Raw genomic sequence first — 25866 nt, 5'->3', positions numbered from 1 at the left:
TTTAAAACTGCAGATTCTTTGATCTCATTTGATATCACTTGTTTTTGGTCTCATTTCAAGATTGGTCAGATTAAATAACTGGTTTGTATAATACAGCACTTTTTTTTTCCTTTCTATTAGCTGGTTTTAAATGCATTTGTTCATGGATGTCCTGCCTGCACTCAGTATTGAGGTCAGCTGCCACTTTAAGAACAATGATAAATCAGATTGAGTCAGAGCTTTAACCCTTAAGAGACCTAGTGTAGCAGAATTGCAACATTTGTATAAAGTAATTAATTACCTAATTTTCACTAAATGTGGATAAAAACTACACGTGACGTAGCAGTAGAATAGATGACACTCTGAAATTGATCAAATAATGCAACACTGGGCATTAGGGGTCAAACATTTTTCTATTGTTCTCACACAGTGGAGGCTAATAAATGTTCAATGGTAAAAAAAAATATTCACATTTTTTGAGTCGTTTCAATATTAAATTCTATGTATAACATTTTTAATGAAGTGGTATTAAAATGACCGGTAATACATTTAAAATATTTACAGTATTAAAATGATGAAATATTGACCTTTCTTAATTTTTTAATGACTATCCTTACTGGTTGTATATATTATTTTTGAAATACATTTGTGTTATGAATTCAAAACTTTTATTTAGTGTTCTGAAAAATAGTAGGGGAATCGTGCAACCCTAAATGCCCAGCCCTGCAATTTTTCAAATTCAACTCCAATGTAATTTTGCCAAAATAGATGTTTTATAACTAAACATTTTAAAGGGGTCCTTTTATGCTTTTTCAATTTTTCAACTTAAGTTAGTGTGTAATGTTGCTGTTTGAGCATAAAAAAGATCTGTAAGGTTACAAAGCTCAAAGTTTACTCTAAAAAGAGATATTTTACTTAACAGAATCCCCTTTTCAAGAACTACAACGAACGCCTCGTTTGGACTACAATGCGATTTTTCAGGATCTTATGAAGTCATAATGGTGCTCATTTAAATAACCCCCGCCCACGGAACATGCAAAAAAGGGACGAGGCCTGGCTGAGCTGCATTAGAGAAGACAGTGTTGTCGCTATGTTAAAGAGATACTGTTTTTTCAACAACATTTCCAAAACTCATTTGTTTGACCTTCCTAAGGCTGACGAACTTAGAGTAGTTACAATTTATTTTAAACACTGAACATTAAAACCGTTTATCTGTGCACTGCACATTTGTTTTCTGTAGCTTTTGTAAGCTCTCGCTTTTGTAAGATGGTTCACCGCTCCTTAGTAAAATTAGCCATGATTTTGTGATCGATTACTGTTTGTATTACCTTAGTTTTCCGACAAATATCATATCTCTGAAATGTCCTGTGAATTCCGTGCTTGCAAAATCTGTGCATGAAATCCATTCTGCACTGTCCTCTTGTTTGTTAACATTGTCAGGGTCTGAATCAGGCTCGAATTGTTTTGAAATTGATGCCATCCTTATTCATATTTACACTAGAGATGAACTTGCAGTTATGGAGGGGTGGGACATTTGCTAATCACAACACACTGGGCCAGCTAACCAATCACAGGACATTTTGTATTTCGGAAGGAGGGGCTTAATCGAAATCGGCGTGTTCTAGCCAGAATGGGGAGAGAGGGGCTGTTATAATGTAAAATATGTGAAAAATAATGCGTTTTTTGAACAATCATGCATGAAAACATATTTTAGTACACCTCAAAAACAAAATCCAGACTTTGTAAAAGGGCATAGGACCTCTTTAAAGGGTAAATATAAATATAAATTCCAAGGGTTGGTTTACCCAAAAATTAAAAAAATTGTCAACAGTGACTCAATCTCATGTCGTTCATCTTCGGAACACAAATGAATATTTTAATGAAATCAGAGAGATTTCTGTCCCTTTATCGACAGTCTATGCAACTACCACTTTGACGCTTCAAAAAGTTCATAAAGAGATTGTAACTAATCCATATTAATTAAGAGGTTTAATACAAATTTTCTGAAGAGAAACAATCACTTTATGTGAGGAACAGATTGAATTTAGGATTTTATTCCCATATAAACATTGACCAGCGAACATAAACCTAATTTTAACTGTACTTGCTTGACGTGCGAGAACAAACCTTGTTTGTTCTTGAGGAAGTTCAAACATGTTGCACAACACACAAAAATGAACCTCATTGGTTCTCGCACGTCAAGTAAGCATGCTTGAGCTTCCGTTTGCCATATCTGATGTGTGCGTTTATTAATGTTTATGTGAATAAAAGCCTAAATTCAATCTGTTCATCATATAAAGCGATTTCTCTTCAGAAAATTTGGACTAAATTCATATGGATTAGTTACAATCTCTTTATAAACTTTTTGAAGCGTCAAAGTGGTAGCTGCGTAACTGTCAATGAAGGGACAGAAATCTTTCAGATTTCGATAAAATATCTTCATTTGTGTTTAGAAAATGAACGAAAGTCTTACAGGTTCGGAACAATGTAAGGGTGAGAAAATGATGACAGAATTTTCATTTTTAGGTAAACTATCACTTACCATGTCATCAAATATTCAGCTATATGCATATTTCTCTCCCTCTTTACCTCATCTACAGTACTTCCACCTCTTTTAGTGTGAACTCATCAGTGGGGCCTTTGGTCTGTGTTACCATGACAATCGAGTCAACAGCACCCAAGAGTGGACTAAACACTGGTCAGTTCAGAGGCACTTTGCTGGCGAAGGCTGTGGAAAAACTGTGTGTGTGTGTGTGTGTGAAGGCATGACAGCTTATGCGTGTATGTGGTACTATGAGTCACTGTTTGCCTGTGCAGGTGTGTGTGTCTCTCTGTCAGTCATCTTCCCTGTTTTTGTGACAGGACTTGTATATTTTGCAGTCTGTGGGTCAGTTGGCAGGTCCGGGGTCAGCGAGGGGCATGGTGTGCAGGACCTCGTCCAGCAGCTGCAGGGCACGGTGTAGGTGAACTTCCACCCAGCATGGTGTCTGTTTGATGGTCTGTCGAGGGTAGTCAGGTCCCCAACCCTTTACAAAACTCAGACGCAGGATACACAAACGACGCAGGTCATCAACACCTATTCCAGCTGCCGCTGACAGACCTACAAAAATGTATAAGGGAGAGTGTGTATTACAGAAAGTAATCTAGTTTTTTGAAAGGCATTATTTCAAAACTAGGGCTGGACATGTCGTGATTTGATTCTAATTCACTAGCTCATGGTTCGATTCTGATTCATTTGGGAATATTACAGTTATAGTGCCCATTTTGCTGACATCTAGGGAAATTCTCTCTCAGCTATAAGCTGTAACATTGCTCTTTATTTAATAGAGGATAATAGGATAATAGAGTCTTTTTTTAAGATTTATTAATAGGACTAGCTCAAAAGAGTAATTTATTCTTGAACTGGACTACACTGGTCATGCGGTTTGAACCAGTTTATTAGAGTCAATTGCTCGTGAATCAGACTACATTGGTTGCACTGTTTGTTTTTGATTCACTAAAAAGAACCAGTTTATTAGAATCAATTGCTCGTGAATGAGGCTACATTGGTTGCACTGTTTGTTTTTGATAAAAATAATTTGTTCATTTGAGTTATTTACTTGTGAATTAGACTTCACTTGGTCACACTGTATGTTTTCGGTTCACTAAAACTAGTTCATAGGAGTCATTTGTTTGCAAATCGGGCTAAACTTGTCATGCTGTAAGTTATTGCATGCAGCTTGTGATGACAACTGAATCGAAAGCTGTATTTTCTTGGTATAATTTTGCTGTACCCATGCTTTTCGTCTCATGACGTTCAACTCTGTTGAAAATGTTACTTCTTTTGCAATGGGGCTGTAGATTCAACACACTACTGATGAAAAGCGAGTTCAGGCATTTGGGGTTTTAAGAATCGTTACCGAGATTGTTCAGAACTGGAAAATCGATATTTGTGGGACCAGTGACTCACTGATGGCAGGAGCAATTCCTCCAACACTGCCAGGCCCGGGGATGTTTCCTGCTACCGCTGCAGCCTGCGCAGCTGCAGCTGCCTGTGCAGTCGCCGCTTGCTGCTGCATCTGCCTGTGACACTGACGAAGATCAAACACCTGGAGGAATAAAATGGAATAATTTCACCAGCACTTGGGACAGTTGATCCAAATATTTCAATCCTTGTTCACACATTAATGTTTAATTTTACTGCTTAATTTAATTTATGCTTGTTTCACGAAAAAAAAAAAAACAGATTTACAATGCCCAAAACATCTGTAGTATTCGTCTATAGTGCTTTGACACAAGGCTGTACCTTTCTGGATTTGATGTCTGATTGGATTTAATTGCAAAGAATAAAGCAGTGCAAAGGTGTGTTGTCATTAAAGGTGAACCTTAATGAGGGCTCCTGGGTAGATCTTGTGAACAGCATCCCCTGGTGCTCTCCCTGCCTCCCTGTCCAGGTAGTAACTTTGCACGAAGACAGCATGGTCACTAAGGCAACGCATCCACACGTCCCCCTCCCCACGGCACTCCAGCTGAACACCTTTCCCAATGTGAAGCCTGTTGGGTGGATGTCAGGTGTTCATAAGTTTGCATCTTTGTCATTCCATATATGAATGAATGTGTATATCTATTATGTTGAATGATCGCTGACCGTGCCCTCTCACTGGTATCAGTTCGATGAACATTGCTAAGCTGACCCAGACAAAAGCGGTCCCCACCCGAAGGGTCCACATATCCATCCACCGTCACCACAGGACAGTTTGCTAGAACCTTAAACATCTCCCCGACCTGCACGTCCATCTCGAAATAAGAGATTGAGCACCAGAACTCTGGGCCTGGAGTGTACACACAATGACACACAGGCTCATTACAGTGTTCATGGAGATGTAAGTGTGTGTGTGTTTGCATGTTGTACCTGGATGGTTAGAGACCGGTTGAGGGTATGAGGCTGGTGTGTGGTGCTGAGACCCTGATAACAGTATAAAAATATATTTTTTTACAAGGAAACACAATTAGAATACAAAGATGATAAGACGATAGAGAGAAGTATATACTGTATATAATAGAAGTATATCATTAAATAGCAAGCTATCATTATATATAAACATTATGATGACAGTAAAAACATTTATGTTACAAAAAATTCTATTTCAAATAAATGCTGTCCTTTTGAGTTTTCTATTCATCAAAAAAATCCTGATTTTTTTTATCACTGTTTCCACAAAAATATTAAACTGCACCCCCGTTTTCAACAGTAATAATTCTTGAGCAGAAAAATCAGCATATTAGAATGATTTCTGAAGGATCATGTGACACTGAAGACCGGAGTAATGATGCTGAAAATTCAGCTTGGACATCTCAGGAATAAATTACATTTTGTAATATATTCATAATAATATTTCACAATATTACAGTTTTTACTGTATGTTAATCAAATAAATGCAGCCTTGGTAAACATAAGATACTTCTTTCAAAAACATCTTACCGCCTTCAGACTTTTGAACAACAGTGTATGTATTTATATATTTCTATGTATAATTTATTGTATATGAGATTGTTAAATTATTTTACAGTTATCATTATTTATATTTTACAAGAACTGTTGACATGATCAGTATTTACATACAGAAGTGGCTGGTATGAGGGGGAGGGGCTTGCTGATGACTCCGCCCATTCTGCTGTGGTCCAGTTGGCGTATAAGAAGCTGTGCTGGTCCCTGTCCAGGTTGTTGCTGAGACATAATAAACAGATTTAACACGACATGATACTGATTTCATATATGAGTCTTTCACTGATAATATCATACAAATGAACTGCCTTACAAACATATACAACTTCTAAAGTCTCAATGATAAAATTCAACACAGTCAATGGCGAACACAAGACTGTACATGATTTCTGCATGCACTTACTGTGGTAAGAGCCCTGTGTCTGTGTGTGTTTGGAGGTGCTGTATTCACTCTGACTAATAGAGGGCTGCTGGGACGAGGGCTGGCTGTGTGTGGGTGCGTGACTGTGTGTTGGGGTGGAAGGTGGAGAGCTGGAGGTCAATGCCCGTCCCGCTGGGGAGGCGATCTGCAACAGTCCTTCAGGTCGTTCTACCTGCATGGACAACCTGGAAGCACTCGCTTTAAAAAGAGTTAGACAGAGAGAATGAGATCAATTGTGTTAATACAACAAAGAGGCCATGATTGCACTTGTTTGGTAGTCATAGCTAGTAAGGTGAAACCACCAATGTGACAGCTAAAGCATGAACTGTCACACAAAACAAGAAAATTCATTTTACTATCGATTTTCAACTGTTCCAAAACCACAATTTATGTATTTTTAAATTATATACACTAGCAGTCAAAAGTTTGGAATAATTATGATTTTATAAAATGTTTTGGAAAGAAGTCTCTTATGCCAGTGTATAAAATATTATTCATATTATACGTTAACACTTTACAATAAGGTTGCATTAGTTGACATGAACTAAGAATGTCTACAGCATTTATTAATCTCAGTTAATGCTCAAAATTTACTAGTAAATATTTAAAACAAAACTTATTTGTCATCAGCTGTAGTTTTATTAACTAATGTTAACAAAGATGAATAAATACTGTAATAAAATATATTGCTAATTGTTGGTTCATGTTAATTAATACATTAATTAATGTTAATAAATAAGACCTTGTTGTAAAGTGTCACCTACTATATTTATAGAGACAAGTTAAAAATAGTATTTTTTGGTCTTAATTTGGTCAGGTGAACCTAAAATCATTTATTTATAACCAATCTATCAATAAATATAATAAATACAATTAATTTAAATTTAAATTAAGCTAAATAACTTCATAAATAAAAAAATAAAAAAGTAAAATAAACTTATTATATATATGTCTCATAATGCAATATGACAATTACTGCCTTGATCAAGCTTTGCTATACTCACAGGGTGGAGAAAGGGGCAGGCTGGGGTAGAGAGTGACAGAGGAAGGTGTTCGCTGGGGCGGCTCTGGGGACATCAGTCTCAGTTGCTGTGGGCTGTAGTGATCTGTAGGATGATGGTCTTGCTGTAAGGTCATACTCGAAGGACCCTCCATCTGGATGCAGTCATGTATGTGCTCTTCTTTTATCAGCCTGCCTGAGGGATGAGAACGAGTGTCAAAACATATCTGAGCTCCTTTCCATACTCCTGTTCATTTGTCTATCTCAGTGCAAGGCGAGTCCTTGCATGTCTTGATCTGACACATTTTATGGCAGTCTCTGTCTGATTAAAGGCTGGCTGCCAGCAGCATAGCGATCAGGGCCGTCAGCGATTAGCCCAAATGATTGTTTGAGACATTCTTTCACATGTGGAGAAGAAATACAAGTGCTAATAGCCACCACCATTCAGTCAGAGCTCCGCTCACCTGTGTTTGGCAAACTGAATCCCACTGCAAGACGAGAAGAAAGAAAAAGTGACATAGAACACTGCGTTATATGATAAAATCACAAAAAATATCAACACTGAATCACGTTCAAGTATACTGCATGTTCCATAACAAAATATTTCCCTGCTAAAAACTTTTTGTTCGTTTCATAGCAGTTTGTGTTTTTAGAAACATACGCACCGATCCCAGGGGACACCACTCGCTCATAGTGGTAAGGGTTCACACACACGTTATCATACTTCAGATCGAATGCATACTGACAGAACTTCACATGCTTGAGTTCATTCTTGTGGAGGTCCGGCCATCGCCACAGACGAGCGTATATGACATGAGGGAAACCCTTCCGCCCAGCCACCTGAGAAGCAATGACAACACTTGATTTCAACAGTACAGTATTATAACAGGGCTTAATTCACACTCTCACAGCTATGACTTTTTTTACTTTTAGTGTGATATTAATAATACATTTTGAAAAATTATGTATTTTACTCAAATCATTTTTACATGGATTTATTGCCTAATATTAAAGGTTAAAAGTTACATAGAACTGAGTTACGAACATTTAGCAAAGAGAAGGATTCTGTTATACCTTTTTGTTGATAATTTAGTTTTTCTTATATCTATTTAGTATTATTTATTATGCGCTGACTGAAAAATTCCCTGAACTGCAGGCACTGGTAATCGGAGTGTCCTCAGTATCATATTCATTCTCTACCCTGTCCCGAGTATTAACACCGTTCCAAAGAACTATTCAGTTCTCAGAGAAAAATTGATTTGATGATTTTGGCTCACGAGAAAGACATAACTAATGGCTTAGACATAGATGAGTTTGTTAGACTTTTTGCCAAATGAAATATAAGACTGTAGCTGTAATGTGATGTAAAACACGACTGGAAAATTTGACAATCATGGTCTCTCATCTTTGTTTAACAGACCTTAACTATGAGACTTTACGTGAATATTAGGGCTCAAAAATAATGAATTGCTTTTAATCTCGTGATTTATTTTCAGAATGTCAGGTTTTTAATTTGGTCAAATTTGCTTTCAAAACTTTGGGGATGGTAAGATATATTTTTTATGTTTTTGAAAGAAGTATCTTAAGTTTGCCAAGGCTGCATATTTATATAATCCCTCCCCCCCCTCCCTTTCGAGATGCCGTCTCACTTTGATATAAAGTATGTCACAATAGGGAAGAAAAATGATCGCAACTTCTGTTTCATGAAAATTTTTAAGATTTTAAGAAATGTTGTTACTGTTTCACAGCGCACCCAATCATTACACTAAATATCAACTGGACATGAGTAAAGAACGGTCAAACTCTAATGGATGGATAGACAGGTCTGATGTCAGGGATGCTCTACCATGCAGAATTGACCCACAGTCAGAATATAATCTAGTCCAGGGTTCACCAATCTCGGTCCTGGAGGGCCGCTGTCCTGCAGAGTTTAGCTCCAACCCCAATTAAACACACCTGAACCAGCTAATCAAGGTCTCACTAGGCATACTAGAAACTTTCAAACAGGTGTGTTGGAGCTGGTTGGAGCTAAACTCTGCAGGGACAGCGGCCCTCCAGGACCGAGATTGGTGAACCCTGATCTAGTCTCTTAAAGCTCATGGTTCAATCAAGGTCATTCAAAAGTACACATAGAAAGATGTTACAAATGGACAGAAGTCAGAGAAAGAGAAGGAACAGAAGATAAAAGTACAGAGAAACATTTGACTCTGCTCTGTCAGACCATCTTCTCTAAATCATGTGTGAGTGGCAACACACTGTGACCTCATTTGCTATTGGAATGACTTACAATTCTCCACCCAGGAGACTGACCTTCCTGAGCGAGTCAAAGCAGAGACAGTCGGCAGACTCGGCACACAGACTGAGAGAGCTGGTTCACTGCCAAACCCATTACGTTTTACAAACTCACACACAGACAGAGCACCATATTAAACTCTCAGAACCCTCTCATTTTCATAAACATAACATTTCTCCACTAACAATAACTCCACTAACCCTAATAGCTGTGCGTGACATGAAACAGAGTTCAGCACACATGCATACGGATATTACGGATGCACGCATACATTCAGAACTTGTTGCATAAATGTCCCAGTTGAATGCATTGCACTCATGCTTCAAATACTGACACAGTCGTCTCTCTTCCACATACACAGACTACGAGACAGACAGGCTTAAGCTTGGCCATGCCCCTTTCCTGTGTTTCAGACAAAACAACCCTTCCTCACCCTCCACCCGCCTCTCTCCCCGTCTACAGCTGGGGGAAGGGAAAACTTTCTGTCTCATTCTCCACGGGCCTCTCCTCTCTCTCTAAAACCATGAGCTGACTATTTTGGGAGAAAAGATTTCTTCCATGTTGACATCACTCATACCTCGATTCTCCTCCTCTGATGGTTATAAATGCCGCAGAGGTGAAAGTCTGCCAGACTTTTGGTCTTAAACATGAAAAGTGATCACGTTCCAAAATGACATACTGTATTAACAGCCATTATTATATGATGTGACTGTTTATTTGTCAGTTAAAGTGTTTATGCATGCTTTTTGGATTAACTGGCTCTTTAAGTGAATCTTTTTCAGTTAACTATGTTTGTGAAAATTCATTATAACGTAGAATGCAGTCACTTCCGTTGTGGAAAAATGTGGTGTGTGTCTTTTCCTCTATTTTGACATGTAATTAACGCTGACATGCAGGAGCTTTATTTTATATTGTTTATGTTCAGATTTCATTTGAAGTGGAGAACTGGCCACATGCCCTGTTTACACTGTGTCAGTCGCATGAGGGAAAATAATTAACACTGAAAAATGATTAGACTTTTCCATAATAACAGCCTATTTATGTGTAAGATGATACCAACAGCCTGGTATACAATATATTAACCTGCTGAAAAGACAAACATTGCTTAACATGCTAATATTTGTGTTATTTTAGTATAAATACACACATATATATATATTGAAAGATTATGTGTATTTCATTTAACTTTAGTCAGATGTGACTGTGCCTCAGATGCAAGATTACTATCTGTGTCTGTAAAGGTGTGAACCAAATGGCCCATACAGACGTATGGCCTGTAGAAACTGATGGGTGTGAATGACAAAGAAACAACGTTGCTCAGAGTAGATTGCAGTGTAGATCAATCTCCTGTGATAGGTCCTAACAGTTTTCTATTGTATGTAGCCCTTTTGTCTTCATACACGAACTTTGGGTTAAGATTAATGAAGGACGACACGCTAACATTGCTGCTGAAGAACTGCTACACTACAAATCTTCAATAAATTCTTCTCCCCACACAAACTCTGGTCAAACATACTTATTTTATGTATTAGAGAAATCTAATACATTGGCGAGCCTAATCTAACAATATATATTATATATATATAATAGAGTATTTGTTAATAATTAATACTTTGCATTGACTTTTATTGTTAGATTATCAGGTTTAATTTTAACTATGTATATAATTTTATCTACATAGATTTAATTAAAAAAAATTAGTTTTAGTAATTTTAGTACTTTAACTTCAATTCAATTTCAGTTAGTTGTTAATGCAATATTTACAAGTTTCGTATAAATTTTTTTTTTTTAAGTTTAAGTTGTTCATCTAATATTTACATTTTATTTTATTTTTATTTCAGTTACCAAAAACTGGCTAGTATATGTTGTGTTTTGGATGCTGGTGCCTATGTTGGTATGCTTGTTTCCCCATCAGAATTCTTAAAATAGAACTTGCTTCCTTAGTCAACCAGCTTCATCAGATGTCACTGACCAGTTGTAGTTTCACCAGATCATGCATTTGTCTGATTGTCACACGAGTGATTAATTTGTGTTAAAAACCAATGATGTTGGCTGTTAATGCTCTGACCTGCAAACGTCCGTCCAGCGTTCTTTGTATGGTGACACACTTGCTTGGATGGACTCCATTTGTGGTGATAGCAGTGATGAGGGAGTCAAGCTCATCTCTTTTCTCTTTGAGTTTCTTTACCAGGCTTTCAATGGCACGTTTGGCGAAGCTCTCATTCTCTCCTCCCTGGCGGTGGCACATCAGGCTGTGAACGATGCTTAAACACGCATCACTGCTGCTGGGGGCATTCACAGACATTCTGCTCCCACTATTTTAGAAGAGAAAAATAAATAGTTAGGCCTGGACACTTTACCAACACTTAAAATTGTATGATTGCATTGGATATTAAAACATAAAATTCAGAGAAAGGTTTGTTATCTAATGCAATGGTTCCCATCTGGTGAGTTGCAAACCTGGTCTGTGGACAGCAGGGAAAAAACAATGCAAATACAAATAATACAATTATTTAAATTAGGGCTGCACGATATTGAAGAAAAATGTGATATGCGATAACTCATAAAATAATGCGATATTCGATACGCGATACAATAATGTTTAAAGTGTGTAAAATAAACTTAAATTATCTTTAAAATATATTTACAATGATATAACCTACATACGTATTTCACATTGGTTTTGTGACAAGAAAACATCTCTATACAGTAACTTCTGAAAGTGAACAGCAGTGTTTTACTGTAGCATAAGAAGTACGTGTTATTTTTACATCAGTGTAAACCACGGGGTTTAGGGCTTCAGGTAGGCCTACATTAGGTTTATTTAACAACAGAAACGGAATAATCAAATGTAAAAATAAAACACGGCTTAGTTTTCACTCTATGAATTAAATATATATAGTATACTGATTCTTAATAAAGCTACAAAAGTTTTTCAGCCAAGAGCAGTGATGATTTTCTCTGTCTTTTGTTCATGACCCGTTATTGCAAGCCGTTGCGATATGCATATCGCGATATATACATTTGCTATATTTCGATAGTTTCAATATATTGTGCAGCCCTAATTTAAATCTTATGCTCATTGTATCTATTTAGTATAATTGTATATAGGTTGATAGTCAGAATACATATAGGTTATGAACTTTCCAAATGAAACCTTTTATTTTTGACTTCCATGGCTATGTGTCCAGTCAACCTATACTGTATTATGTCATAGTGTACTGTATTTGTGTATAAAATGCTAAATATTGTTGGCCTTATGCAGTTCACTGTTACATTAATATTTGGTATTAAAGACATTTTTGTTACTTTTGTAACTATTTTCAAATTAGGTTGGGTCACCAGCCCACTTGATGTCCAATAAGATTCTGAAGCAAAGCCAGTGAGTGTAGAACCACTGATCTAAGGCAATACAATTCAAACATTTCAAGTGTGAATAAAATGTCTAAAGTTTTAACAGCATTAATGGAAAATCATACAAATAGAAGAATGTACCACAGGTCTCAGAACTGGGCATTTAGACTGACAGTGCTACACAGGTGATGTGGGATTTAATTTCAAGTAGCCTGATACAGGCAGTAGCACAAAAAACACTAACGTTTTAGTTTGAAGATATATAGAAAATTCCAGTTCGATGTAACTATATTTATTAACTAAACAAAAAAATGTATATCATATTCCATGATATGTGTATCACTCTGAACTTCAGTAAGGGAAACACCGAAGAGTTACTTCCTGAATCAGACACTAGTTTGTTCGGTTTCACTCTTTCTGAGACAGTATAGTTACTCACACAACTATGAATTACTAAATACATAAAACATAAACGGCAAGTTAACATAAAGACTACTTACATGTTATGTGTCACATGTGCTTTACTCTTCTGTGTATGTCTGCGCCCGTCTGAATCTGACTCGCTCGCGCGCATATCCAGTGAGTGAGTGAGTGAGTGTGTGTGAGAGAGAGAGAGAGAGAGAGAGAGAGAGAGAGAGAGAGAGAGAGAGAGAGAGAGAGAGAGAGAGAGAGAGAGAGAGAGAGAGAGGTAACTCCCCTGGCGATACAAACGTAGAGTTATTTGTCAAACAAATAAAGCACAATGAAACTAAAATCTGAATATGAAACAGACACCTACGCACAGGGCCGGCTCTAGCCCTTTGGTTGCCCTAGGCAAGATTGAGTTTTTGCGCCCCCCCCCCCCCCCCCCATCCCCCCCGCTCTTTATAAGAAAATAAGAAATAAGAAAATTGATAAGTGTCAAGCCTTTATTTGTTATAATTTTGATGATTATGGCTTACAGCTTATGAAAACCCCAAATTCAAAATCACAGAAAATTAGAATTGATATGAATTTATATGTCATAAGCTGTAAGCCATAACAAAGTCTTGAAATATCTCACTTTGCATGTAATGAGTCTATATAATATATTAGTTTCACCTTATAAGTTGAATAATTGAAATAAATGAACTTTTGCAATATTCTAATTTTTCGAGTTTCACCTGTAGTCACTCCAACACTTCAACAAGCAAAATATTACTTAATGATACACTCTAATAAATTGCACATACAAAAATGCTACAAAGAATGTTCATTGATGAACAAACAAAAATGCTCTAATAGTCACTCCAACACTTCAACAAGCAAATTATGACTTGAAGAATCAACTGTAAATTGTTTATACACAAATTCTACAAAGAATGTTCAAGGATATTTACCAAATTGGATTAATTTAAGCAAATTATGACCATTAAACTGGTTTAACTATACCTTCTACAAACAAATGTGCTATTATGGATCATGTATGTACCACTACAAAATTAAAATATTTAAGTTCTTTTAGTTCTATCTCAAATAATAAAATATTAACAGTTGTTTCTGCCATTTCTATTCACCTTCAAAGTAACTATAGCTAGCAAACTATAGCTTAGTGACAGCAATGAAACGTCCAATATTAGGTGATGTAGGCTACAATACTAAGCAAATTTATTTCATTGGACACCTTAATAGCTAAGATGAGAAGACTTACTCTATACTGAGCTTTATTTTTTATATTCTTCCTTTCTCCGTTTTCGTCCCTGTGCACCAGAGGTTTAGACCGCTTCATTTTCGATCAACGCGCCAGCAGCTGAGCACTTCCCTAACGTAACGTAACGCAACCCTCCCGCCCCCCGCCAATCCAGAAATGGTCGACAAAAATCATAAATTCAATCTAATAATCAGGTTGACAAGTAATTAAACGTGTGGTTGAGGGGGCGCCCTTTGATCATGTTTAATAAAAATGTTTTATTTCGCGTTTCGTTCTAATTTTATGATTAATATGGGAAGTAGAAAGGGCGACACTAGAGTGCGTCCGCGCCCCCAACACATTTGTCGCCCTAGGCAACCGCCTAGTTCGCCTATAGCAATCGCCGGCCCTGCCTACGCAAGACAAAATGTGTGTGTGTGTGTGTGTGTGTGTGTGTGTGTGTGTTTCATTAACGAGATTTTTTTTTTTTTCGCGGATTGAAATCATTCTAGTTCCTACAGAGCGCAAGTGTAGGTGCAATAAGTAAGTAGATTAATCATGTTAACAAACAAAAACTTTAAATCTGCTTCAGATGGTTTGCTGGTCTTGATGATCCCACACTAGACTGGTCAAGCTGGAGCTCAGCTGGTTTACCTGGGCTGCGTTTCTCAAAAGCATCGTGAGCTAAGTTGATCATAGCCTGGTCGGTCAGCTGACTAGGATGCCATTAGTTTGAAGAAAGCATGCAATACTACTACATATTTTCATCAAAGGACTCCTAAAATTTTATAAAATGTAGTCAAGTTCTATAGGACGGTTGACCTAAGCTATTAATTCATTAATTTATTAACATTAATTAAAAAGTCAATTATTAATGTTAGATATTGATATAGGCCATGCATGTTTCGTTTTTCATTCTGTTTTATGTTTGGAAACCACGAGATGGATTCGGTTTATTTTATTAAATCGAAAGCCATATAGTTTTTTTATTTTATTTATTTTTTACTGTAAGAAACAAAACCAAAGAAAACAATTCAGGTTTTATTTTTTATATTATCGTCTTGGAATATCAAAATTACTTATTTATTGTAAAATACAAATCGATGTAAATTAAATATAAATAAATATAAATAAATAAATGTTTATACATCTAATATTACTCTAATGGTGGATAGAAAAATAGAAAACGGATAACTTATACAAGGTATAAAAAATATTATCCAGATTATATTTTAATAATCTTTGATCTTCCCAAAAATGAAAATTCTGTCATCATTTACTCAGCCTCAAGTTGTTTTAAATCATATAAAAGTTGTTTTATATGAGTTTCTTTCTTCTGTTTGAACACAAAATAATATATTTTGAAGAATGTTGGTAACCAGACAGTTGATGATCCCCATTAACATGATAGTAGGAAAACAAAATACTATGGGGACCAGAAACTAATTTTTATTTGTTTATTTTTTTATCTTCTTTTGTGTTCAACAGAACAAAGAAACTCATACAGTTTTAAAACAACATGAGGGTAAGAAAATGTTCATTTTAATTGTATATTCTCTGGCACAGAGATTGTGGTGTCCATGTGCTGATATGTCCGGTAGAGGGCGGTAGAATATTCAGAATCAGCCGGACCGCAACAGCGTGTGAATCACTGTACCAAACTCCGCACACCTGGCAGAAAACATCCGACTAAAGCTATTCTAACAACATAACAGCGCGTGTTTCGATGCTATCTTCAGTGGTGGGAAATCAATAAACCTCGATTTTTTATGATTAATATTTATATATAGCTTAAATATTAAAACGCTACATTTCTGTTTTGCACATTCAAATGTTTGCTAAGTTTAGTTTCATGCAAATCAGTTGTGCAAAACAAGCACAGACAATTTGGCGAAGTACACTTAGAATTAGGCATATGTGGGTTAAAGATAGATGTCAACACTATTTTGACTTCTCATTCTACTATTTTAGCGTTTGTTTTGACTGAAAGTCTGACGTTTACACTGCAAGCTGGATGTGAAAATGAATCCTAGGGATCCCCAAAAGATCATTCTGGACAGCACATGCACCGTCTCTCTACATGACCGGTGAGATTTAGCTTAGCAAAAATCCTATTGTCGAAATGTTGTCAAAAAATACATTTGTTTACAGTTCAACTTGAGAGTCACTGTACTATTATGGTGTGCTTTAATTCTCGGTCTTGTTTTGCTACTCCTTGTAGTTTCACTAGTTTGCTGAAGCTTCAGCCAGCAGATGTGATGGACATCACCTCCGCAGTGAAACAGCAGACTGCAGCCTCGCTGAAGAACCAGCAGCTGGCTCTGGAGATGGCCAACAGACCTTCTGTGCTGGCCGCCCTGCATAATGTATCTGTCAGACACTTTCTGTTTGATAAAATACAAAAATATCGGAGCTGGTGATCTCTGATGGTAGACTAAATAGTTTCTGTTACTCTTCCTCTCTGCAGAATATAAGTAATCAACTCTGCAAAGTGAGTGCGAAGGCAAGGCTCGGTCATCCCTTGGGGAGAGGGTGCATGGTGGGATTGCGGGGGCAAATGAGAGGAGGAGGCGACGACGACAGAAGAGGACTGGTCAAAGGATTTTACACAAGGAGAAGTGAGTGACAGCATAAGTGAGAGAGACACACCAGCATGACGTTATATCTCATGTACATGCATGTGTGTGCAGGCATGAGTAGACAGCAAGGTGTAGTCAACACTCTAGGTGTTCAGAGGGGTTGTGGCCAGCAGCAGCAGCGTGGAGGCATAATTAATTTGACTGGAGCAATGAGAACCAGAGGAGGAGGAGCCATTAAAAGGACAGGTGAGAACAAGGGCTGTGTCCGAAAGCTTAGGTAGCTGACTTGTTGCCTTGCTTCCCTCTCAGGCAGCATTTGCACACGAAGGTACCTCCCGAAAAACGGACAGGCTTCTGAGGCATCGTAAAGGTTTAATTGTGTACAACGAAATAGAGAGAGATGATAATTAAGCAAATAATTACTATAATAGTAATTTCTTGCTAGAAATGACATCAAAAGTGGAAAAGTTAGTGTAAAATGTACACCTAAACTGACCCCCAACTGCAACTTGCCAGAAGCCATATTTATTTTTTGCTCAAGTGTCACGGAATACACCTATTCTGCCTTCAATAATCAAGGTATCTCAATAGACAGGATGTAACATGAGCATTGAAATCGGACGTACTTTGAGACAGTGATGTCTTTCCACCTTATTTTGCTACACGAAAGTAAGCTATTTTCTGTGGAAGTGTGAGACTTCTGAAAGTTTCAAATTCAAGTTACAAATGGCCGTACCTGCTTTTACATTGAAAATAAGGTGGATAATAATACCTGTATCTATTATCTATTCATCTCAATGCTTGGCTTTGAAAGTACTGAATTGCAACCTGCGTGCTATCACCTTTTTGTCTTTTCTGTGTCTGTTATGTGATTAATTATTCCATTTTGCGCTGGAATTGTTTATATCAGACTGGAATTATTATAAGGAAATTTGTTAAAGAATGAACTTCAGCAACTCTTTCCTAATGTTTGGATTCTTCAGGAAATGCAGAGCAACAGGTGCCACATCCAGGAACACCACAAGGTTTGGCAAACTTACTAGTTCTTTGGTAGTTTAGATAATGTCTATCCAGCATAACCTCTCTGTAACTGGTTAGGCCAAGTTTCTGATCAGCTGATCAAGCGTTGTTGATGTGTACTGTAAATTTTAAGCAAATTCTTCTGATTTCCAAAAAGATGTCAGAAGCAATTTCCTGCTGGTGAAAGACGACTATATTCACTGTTTATTAATATTGCCTGCATATTTGATTGAATATATGCCTGTAACTCCATCTGCTCTTTGCTGTTTACATGTTCAGTGCATTCAGTTAGCAACGAACATCAGATAAACAGAAAATATTGCAGCAATTTACCTGGTTATGGAAACACTTAGGACAAATGGGCTCTGTTCCATTTCTTTTCAACTGTTGCAGATAAATTCATTTCTTGATTAATAATTTTTGCTCTGCTCAATAGCTTGAAGCACTAAAAAGCTGCCAGATGGCTGATGTTAGTTACTCTCAAAAAGACATTCTTCTTCACCTCACTGAAGTGGTGCAGTTAGATTCAGTACATGCTTCATTCATGTTTAATGTTTTCATTCATAACCTTCCCTCGGCTATAAACTCTCATCCTGTGTGCACAGGTGTTGTCAGTTTGACATCTAACAGAGGGCATTCAGGGTGCAGCCGGGCCAGATTCAACATCCATCAGGTTCCTTCTCGGGAACTGTTGGATGAACAACTGGATGAGTACATGTCCATGTCCAAAAGCCGTCTGGACGCAGAGCTGGATGCATATATGGCTCAAGTTGATTTGGAGGACATGGCTTGATGACCTGAGACCAAAGTTAAGCTCCACTGCTTATTTTTTTTAGTTTAACCCTAACTAATGGAGCATGTAATCTAACTTGCAGATAGACTGTTCTGTTACAGGGTTATTTGTCCTTATTGATTGACTCCAGTAGACCTGAACTTGTACATAGTTACTGCGTCCCTCAGAGCTCTGCTGCTTCGAAACCCCTGACTTCAAGTTTGTTACTCTAATTCAACAATCATTATATTTCCTGTAGTCCTACTGAGCAAGAAAGAATTGAAAGCTTTCCAAAGGCTTGTGCTGCTTTCTAGAAAACATTGTTTCTGAGAAAATCGTTTCAATAGCACTTTATTTGGTAACCAGTTCCATTGAATACTTGCATTGGATGGACATGAATCACCTCTCAGTTAAAACTTTGCTAGTTCGTATTTTATAAGCTGTTTGTAATGAGAAACAAATTTGTTTAATCGCCGACATCCGTTTTTCCATTTTGGTTGTAAACTGTATCACGATTCATATGAGACAATTACTATGATAGACTTATTTGAGTTATAACTGGTCTGAAGGAGATACATGTCAGCCATCTTTTGTTTTTCACAATTGTTTTGTATCATTACAATTTGATCACCATATGCAAAATTGTACACGTATAAATATGTAATATTGGATAATTTGTTACAGGTGGTGATTAAAAAGAGAAAAGTTAATGTGGAACTGTTTAAACAGTGGTGATAGTTGGTTTTCCTGTTCTTTAATAAAAGATGTTTGGAAATTGCTGTCTTTGTCTCGGGCTTCGTTTTTCTTTGATTAATTTGTTTATTTTAATGATTATAATTGCTAGGGTACAAAATTCTCTAAAAAGGAAAATAGCAACCCTCCACTCGCATGTCCATGTTTATAACAATTTGCTTTGTGATTTTTCTTGTTCTTTCACAGCTAAATGAGCCAAAGCTGATTATTTTGAAAATCCCAGACCACGGGTAAGTTATTCATTCAAACACATCTGCTGCTATCACTAATATAAAACAATTTCAATATCTCTCCAAGATTCTGTAGTTCTTTCCTGTCATATGCCGTTGAGTAGTGATGGACCAATGACCATAGATTTGTTTGTGCAGTCTCCTGTTGCTGTGGAAACAAATTAGTTGGCCCCTCTTTATAAATCCATTTTTGCCAAACTGTATCCTTTCATTCTGTCATTTCGTAGATCAGTGCTTTTAAATAAGAGAACCCGGAGAAAGATTTTTTGAGAATGCTACAGTTTTGATTGTTTATCCTTTTCCTCATAGTGTGTGGTACCCTAGATTATAGAAGCATCAGATGACTCAACCTCTGAATCCCACTGCACTTGAACCAGAACAGTATCCAGAGTTTCTGCCTGTGTCAGGAGGATAAGGGTGTTCTTTAGCACTCTTTCGACTTCACACAGGTCCAGATAAATGGGAGCCCTTATATTTAGTCTCAAGTGAAAATATACTGGTGAGGGGGAAAAAACCCTATGTTGCACGGGCTAAATTTCTAAGTTAAGTTCTAAGTTTTATAATGGCCAGGAAATTAAAAAAACAAAACAATTTTTTAAAAAGATTTTAATAAATAATAAGTTCTGTTACACATTCGTAAAAAAAAAAAAAAAAAAAAAAAAAAAAAAAAACATATGTATATTCCTAACCCTATATATATATATATATATATATATATATATATATATATATATATATATATATATATATATATACACTACCGGTCAAAAGTTTTAGATCGGTAAGATTTTTACTGTTTTTAAAAGAAGTATCTTCTGCTCACCAAGGCTGCATTTATTTGATTAAAAATACAAACAAAAACAGTAATATTGTGAAATATTATTACAATTTAAAATAGCTTATTTCTATGTGAATATATAGTTAAGTGTAATTTATTCCTGTGATCAAAGCTGAATTTTCAGCATCAGTACTCCAGTCTTCAGTGTCACATGATCCTTCAGAAATCATTCTAATATGATGGTCAAGAAACATTTATAATTATTATCAATGTTGAAAACAGTTTTTTACATTTTTATTTCATGATGCTATGATGAATAGAAAGTTCAAAAGAACAGCATTTATCTGAAATGGAAAGCTTTTGTAACATTAAACACTACCGTTCAAAAGTTTGGGATCAGTAAGAATTTTAATTTTATTTTTGGGGGAAAGAAATAAAATAAATCAATACTTTTGTTCATCAAGGATGAGTTAAACTGATCAAAAGTTACAGTAAAGACATTTATAATGTTAGAAAATATTCTATTTTAAATAAATGTTGTTCTTTTGAACTTTCTATTCATCAAAGAATTTTGGAAAAAAAATTGTACACAACTGTTTTCAACATTGATAATAATAATGAATGTTTTTTGAGCATAAAATCAGCATATTAGAATGATTTCTGAAGGATCATGTGACACTGAAGACTGGAGTAATGATGTTGAAAATTCAGCTTTCATCTGAAGAATAAATTACATTTTAAAATATATTAAAATAGAAAACAGTCATTTTAAATAGTCATATTTCATATAATATTTTTTTTATTATTGTTTTTTTATCAAATAAATGCAGCCTTGGTGAGCAGAAAAGACTTCTTTTAAAAACATAAAAAATCTTACGATCTAAAACTTTTGACCAGTAGTGTATATATGTGTGTGTGTGTGTGTGTGTGTGTGTGTGTGTGTGTGTGTGTGTGTGTGTGTGTGTGTGTGTGTGTGTATGTGTATTTTTTAATTAATTAATTAATTTATTTATTTATGACATTTAAATAAAGAAATGGGTGCTTGAAGATAACCTTGGTAAATGCTAGATGTTTGCCCAGCAGGGGGTGCTAGGTGTTTGTAGTTTTCTGTAGTTTAAAGTCCAAAAGCTTTGATTTAAGAAGAAACATCCCACAGTGTGGGAAAATAGTATTTCAGTAGCTATTACATGTTACCATGGTCCAGAATGGTGTCGCCAGCGACATCATATATCAGAATCACATGTGTAACTGCAATTTCTGAGATACTAGAGCAAACAGATTGAGTTATGTATTACAGTTATCCTATATAGAAATCAATTAGTGAAGGATCTGCCTCTACTCGCATCACTGTCAAGAGTCAGGCTCTGAATGTTCGCAGATGGCCAGACCTTCACTTTTACGCTTTTATTTTCCTGCTTCAATAGGAATTGAAACCAATCTGTATTTTTGAGCCACCACCCCATACCTCTGGTTATGTCTTTGCCCCCCTCACACCTTCAAAATGGTTTTAATGCTTCAAGCTGTTAGCAGAAACATTGACTCTTTGAAGTGCATGTCAGATAACACTGTTTTCTATATCTTTCCTTATCTGTTAGGCATTGTTTAAACATCCAGACACACTGTGGTCCAAATCCAATTTTCTTTGTCAAGCCAGATCTTCTTCTTCAAACCCAGGCTCACCCTGGGGAGGCTGTCGGTGTTCATTCATGGATTAAGAGTAAATGTACTTTTGTGTGATTTATGCTGCAATTGTGCAGAGTTGAAGGTTTCAAAGCTTCATTTGTTGTTTGTTTACAGACTCATGGTTCTACAATATTAATTGTTTTCTTGAATTATTAAGCACACATGTTTTACATTGCCACTCTGTGGATCATGGATGGATCATGAAAAGTCAACCGTTTCAGATGACAACAACTTCTGTGCATAAATCCCACTTGCTGCATTTATGACCCTGTTTACCAATTCAGCCAGTTCTCAGTTGGAAACAGGTAAAAGCTATCATGTCAAACCTGTATTGTGTGCTGTGACATGCATTTTTTTTGTCGTTGGCTCTTAGCAGGAGTCGGTTTGGCTGGTGAGCTGCCACCCATATCCCTTCTTCCCTGATCTCTTATGTCCAGACACTTCAACTGTAATATGCCACTCTGAAGACCGGAGGAGGGTTGCCATGGCATTCCTGCCAACAGTGCTACATTCAGCAGGAGATGATGTCAGAGATGAAAGTGGCTTGGCAGAATGACGCTAGCTATCTCACTTTTGGCCCCTGTGCTGTGCAAGGTGAGTGAAGACAAATAATCAGGACTAAGATTACATGATCAGGGGCGCCACGTTAGCTTGATTGCCATCATCATCTCCATGGTGGGTAGGTCATTTAAAAACCCTTGTTCCATGCTGTTGTTAATAAAACAGCTGTAATATTTTTGTGCTGCTCTCTGAGCACAGATTTCATTGTTCGTTTAAGTGTTTTATGAAGTTTGAGACAGCTGTCTCATCTGAGTTTCATTATAATGAACTGACACACAAAGAGGAGAGGGCTGAGGTTCATCCACGAACACATTATTTTGACAGACTTTCTGAATTACAATAAAAAATTAATGATGTGGGACTCCCCCCCCCCCCCCCCCACATACAGATGAGCACATATCAAGATGATGATGTCATGTCATTCTCTTCAGTTTGCAACATCTAAATGTTTTCACATGGCGTCTGAAAGTCTGATTTGCCCACTTAACATGACTAGTTTAAGCTGTGCTTGTGAAACAAAATGCACCTCTTTCTCAGTGTAACCCTTACTGTGAGGACACACCACAATCCTACCTTAAAACCTAACCAATAAGATGACAAATTGGCTATATTGTGTAGCAATGATAACAATAATTTATGCAACAGTTATCATGTTTTTTTTTTTTTATTCTGTGAAATTTTTACGTTTTACAATATTACATTTTTAGAAACGCCATGCACAAGGTATGTCGACTTATGGCAGTGGCTTCAGAAACAGAAAAAACACAATGGATGTGCACAATTGGTGTGGGCAGCACATCTTAAGAAGTAGGTTAGTTTTTCAGAATGGCTCTCTAAGACAGTCAAAACATGTGCTGACCATATCAGTGCTGCTGGGAGAAAGATGTGAGAGCTTGCAATCAACTGTAAACTCAACCTTTTTGGGAACACCTACAGGTAAAATTGCCAATTTTCTCCACCTCAGAAAGGTTGCCAATGCTTCCTGGCTTTTAGCTTTACTGGGGCTGAATTCGAAATAGCATGCTATTGCTACACTTACTATTTTTTTCTTTATGTGGCAGAAAATAGTGAGTGGAGTATGCTAGAATGCCAAGAAGTCATGATTCATCAATAAGTTCACACTACAGATCAGTGGTTTGCATAATATTTAGAACCAACTGAAATCACATGGACACTATTTCTTTTAAAAATAAATCAGACTTCAAAAACATCAATAGAACTGGGTTTAGAACAAGAGTTCATCTTTTGAATCTAGCTGACATTTTGTGCGAGAACTTTTTCTGCACGCATAAATACGGAAACCGTACGGAATTATAAGTGAATGAGGCACATGTCCATATAGCCTAAATTGAAATAGTGCTTGCAGTGTCAACTGATGATTATTATAACGGTTGTTTGACCTTTTTTCTTTTTTTTTCCAAGACAAAGAGTAAGTGGATATAAGATGTGCATAATGTGCTGAAGAAACTTAGGAAAATAAGTGACACATTGTCTTGTTCTCTACGTACCTGAATCTCCTCCTCCATCATTCTATAATTGTAAGACCAGAAATAACTTAGTTGTTCCTGTGCATAAGTCTAAACACACAGTACTGTCATAGCAGTTGATCACAAAGCCCCCTCTAGCACAGACCTGCGAGTGTAATTCCATGGTAACAGAATAGACTATAATAATTAAATGGTACTGTACTTCTTGATGACTGACATGCTGTGTAGAGTCTTTCATGTGTTTGTGCTAAAGACCGTTTTTACTAATTAAATTAGCACACACAAGTCATGCTGTGTGGAAAAAGGAATATCATTAATTGGCCTTTTTTTGTGTGGCGGATCTGATTAGGGTTCAGACTTTGTGCTGATGAAATAAAATAAACAATACTAGATCTATTTGGTTTACACCACTGCATGTAGAACACACGTGTGTGTGTTTATGCACACTTGCACAGTGTTTATACTTTTTATATTTTTTCCTACATGCAGCTCTGCTCCAAAGTCCCACTAGCTTGTCCAGCTGCTGTTATCTCCTGCTGCTCCCCAGAGAGAGAGAGAGAGAAAGATCGAAAGAAAGAATGCCGGGAGCCAGTGTCCTGCTTTAGAACCAGCAATGGTTGCATTTTAAGGTGAGTTTACACAATGGCAAAAAGCACAAGAACAGATCTCTGGTGAATGTGTTTGAAACATTTGACCGCTTCATTTTCGGTCAATTACTGAATCCTGTCTGCGCTGTGCTAGACTGAACAATCTCACTTTCCCTGCCTTTTTCTGTCTTTGTTTCTGCTTTTCTTAAATAAGGGTTGGCTATAAATATGGAGATAGAGGTTGGAAACGGGAATGTTGGGAGAGAGAAAGAGATGGAGACGCTATTGTGTTGCATCCTGTTTTGGTAATTCTATCCATCTGACCGTCCCGGGGCTCTCTGAAGGGGGGCAAAGGACAAATCTAGAACTGACTGAATAATGAGCTGAGTTCAGTTTGTATCTTTCTTTTTAAACATCTCCTGAATCTAAAGCAGTGTTTCCTAACCTTTTTCATTTTATGTTGCCCCATCTGTAATGCTTACGTACCTCTTCATCGACTTTAACCAGAATGGTTTCTCTTTAACTCATATTATACTTGATATCAATGAGCAATATCATTAATTTAATTAGTCACATTTAAACATAAAACAAATGATACTGTAAGTGAAACTTAAGTAGCACATGTATTGTAGTATGAGTTTCACCCAATATATAAAACTGTAACCCTCTATTGTTTTTTTTTAAATGTTGTAAATATTATTTACAATAAATTATTGGATAATTGTGCACGCTCATTTGTCCTATTTTATTTTATTTTGAATTTTTTTTCATTTCAAGTTAATCTTTAAGAACACTAATAATTTAATAACACCGCAAAATGTGATTTTTTTTTTTATCAAATCTGAAAAATGAATATCTAATTTTTTCATGTTGTATGTTTTAATGTTGTGATGGCAAAATTCACTTGTAGCATTTTAGATGATTAATTCTGGTTTTAGTCTTTTATTTAGATTTTTATCTGTCATTCATTGATTTGAATTTTATCAATTTCAGTGCTTTTCAGCTTATATAGAAACTGAATCATATTAATCTTGATAAATATATATATTTCTCTATAGGTTTAACATAGCAAACCTGCAGTCCTTCCAATTAGTGTTTTAAACCTGCTGAAGTATGTTTACTTCTGGTTGGGAATCACTGCCAAAAAGAATTATACCACCCTTTCATTTATTTAAATGCCAAAATATAAACGAATTACAACAAGAAAAGAAAGTTGAAAGAGATGTGATTCATAAC

At 36.4% G+C, this 25866-nt stretch overlaps 2 protein-coding genes across 7 annotated transcripts; one reads left to right on the top strand and one right to left on the bottom strand.

Moving 5' to 3' along the window:
• Window positions 1–1674: 1674 nt before the first annotated feature.
• smad10b (SMAD family member 10b) lies at window positions 1675–13135 on the bottom strand. The gene is made up of 12 exons (XM_081389739.1): window positions 13033–13135; window positions 11247–11493; window positions 7551–7725; window positions 7350–7373; window positions 6890–7081; window positions 5868–6083; window positions 5582–5686; window positions 4871–4924; window positions 4607–4790; window positions 4344–4512; window positions 3929–4067; window positions 1675–3079 (listed from the first exon to the last, which is right to left on the bottom strand). Exons 1-12 carry the CDS (start codon window positions 13104–13106, stop codon window positions 2868–2870), a joined length of 1791 nt encoding a protein of 596 aa, XP_081245865.1. The 5' UTR covers window positions 13107–13135; the 3' UTR covers window positions 1675–2867.
• Window positions 13136–14600: 1465 nt separating this feature from the next.
• chtopb (chromatin target of PRMT1b) lies at window positions 14601–19330 on the top strand. Of its 6 annotated transcripts, none has more exons than XM_081389767.1 (7): window positions 14601–14723; window positions 16152–16267; window positions 16402–16546; window positions 16648–16798; window positions 16871–17005; window positions 17743–17784; window positions 18385–19330. In XM_081389767.1, exons 2-7 carry the CDS (start codon window positions 16203–16205, stop codon window positions 18570–18572), a joined length of 726 nt encoding a protein of 241 aa, XP_081245893.1. In that variant the 5' UTR covers window positions 14601–14723; window positions 16152–16202; the 3' UTR covers window positions 18573–19330. The 6 variants fall into 6 exon arrangements, with proteins under 6 accessions (XP_081245893.1, XP_081245894.1, XP_081245891.1 ...); XM_081389765.1 differs by lacking the exon at window positions 14601–14723 and adding an exon at window positions 15784–15921; XM_081389764.1 differs by lacking the exon at window positions 14601–14723 and adding an exon at window positions 15799–15921 and having other exon boundaries at window positions 16402–16552.
• Window positions 19331–25866: the final 6536 nt, after the last annotated feature.

Source organism: Scardinius erythrophthalmus (assembly GCF_964197995.2).
Source record: "Scardinius erythrophthalmus genome assembly, chromosome: 16".
Taxonomy (NCBI): Eukaryota; Metazoa; Chordata; class Actinopteri; order Cypriniformes; family Leuciscidae; genus Scardinius; species Scardinius erythrophthalmus.
The sequence above is the reverse complement of the archived record's forward strand: the minus strand, read 5'-3'. Positions and strand labels throughout refer to the sequence as shown.

Excerpts from the sequence above, each read along its gene's own strand:
- chtopb (XM_081389764.1), top strand. The coding sequence starts at position 16,203 with ATGAATCCTAGGGATCCCCAAAAGATCATTCTGGACAGCACATGCACC. Across the intron at positions 17,006-17,742 it reads AGGAGCCATTAAAAGGACAG|GAAATGCAGAGCAACAGGTG; the intron begins GTGAGAACAAGG and ends TGGATTCTTCAG. Across the intron at positions 17,785-18,384 it reads ACATCCAGGAACACCACAAG|GTGTTGTCAGTTTGACATCT; the intron begins GTTTGGCAAACT and ends CTGTGTGCACAG.
- smad10b (XM_081389739.1), bottom strand. The coding sequence starts at position 13,106 with ATGCGCGCGAGCGAGTCAGATTCAGACGGGCGCAGACATACACAGAAG. Across the intron at positions 7,726-11,246 it reads CGCTGGACGGACGTTTGCAG|GTGGCTGGGCGGAAGGGTTT; the intron begins GTCAGAGCATTA and ends ATTGCTTCTCAG. Across the intron at positions 6,084-6,889 it reads CCTGCCCCTTTCTCCACCCT|CGAGTGCTTCCAGGTTGTCC; the intron begins GTGAGTATAGCA and ends CTCTTTTTAAAG.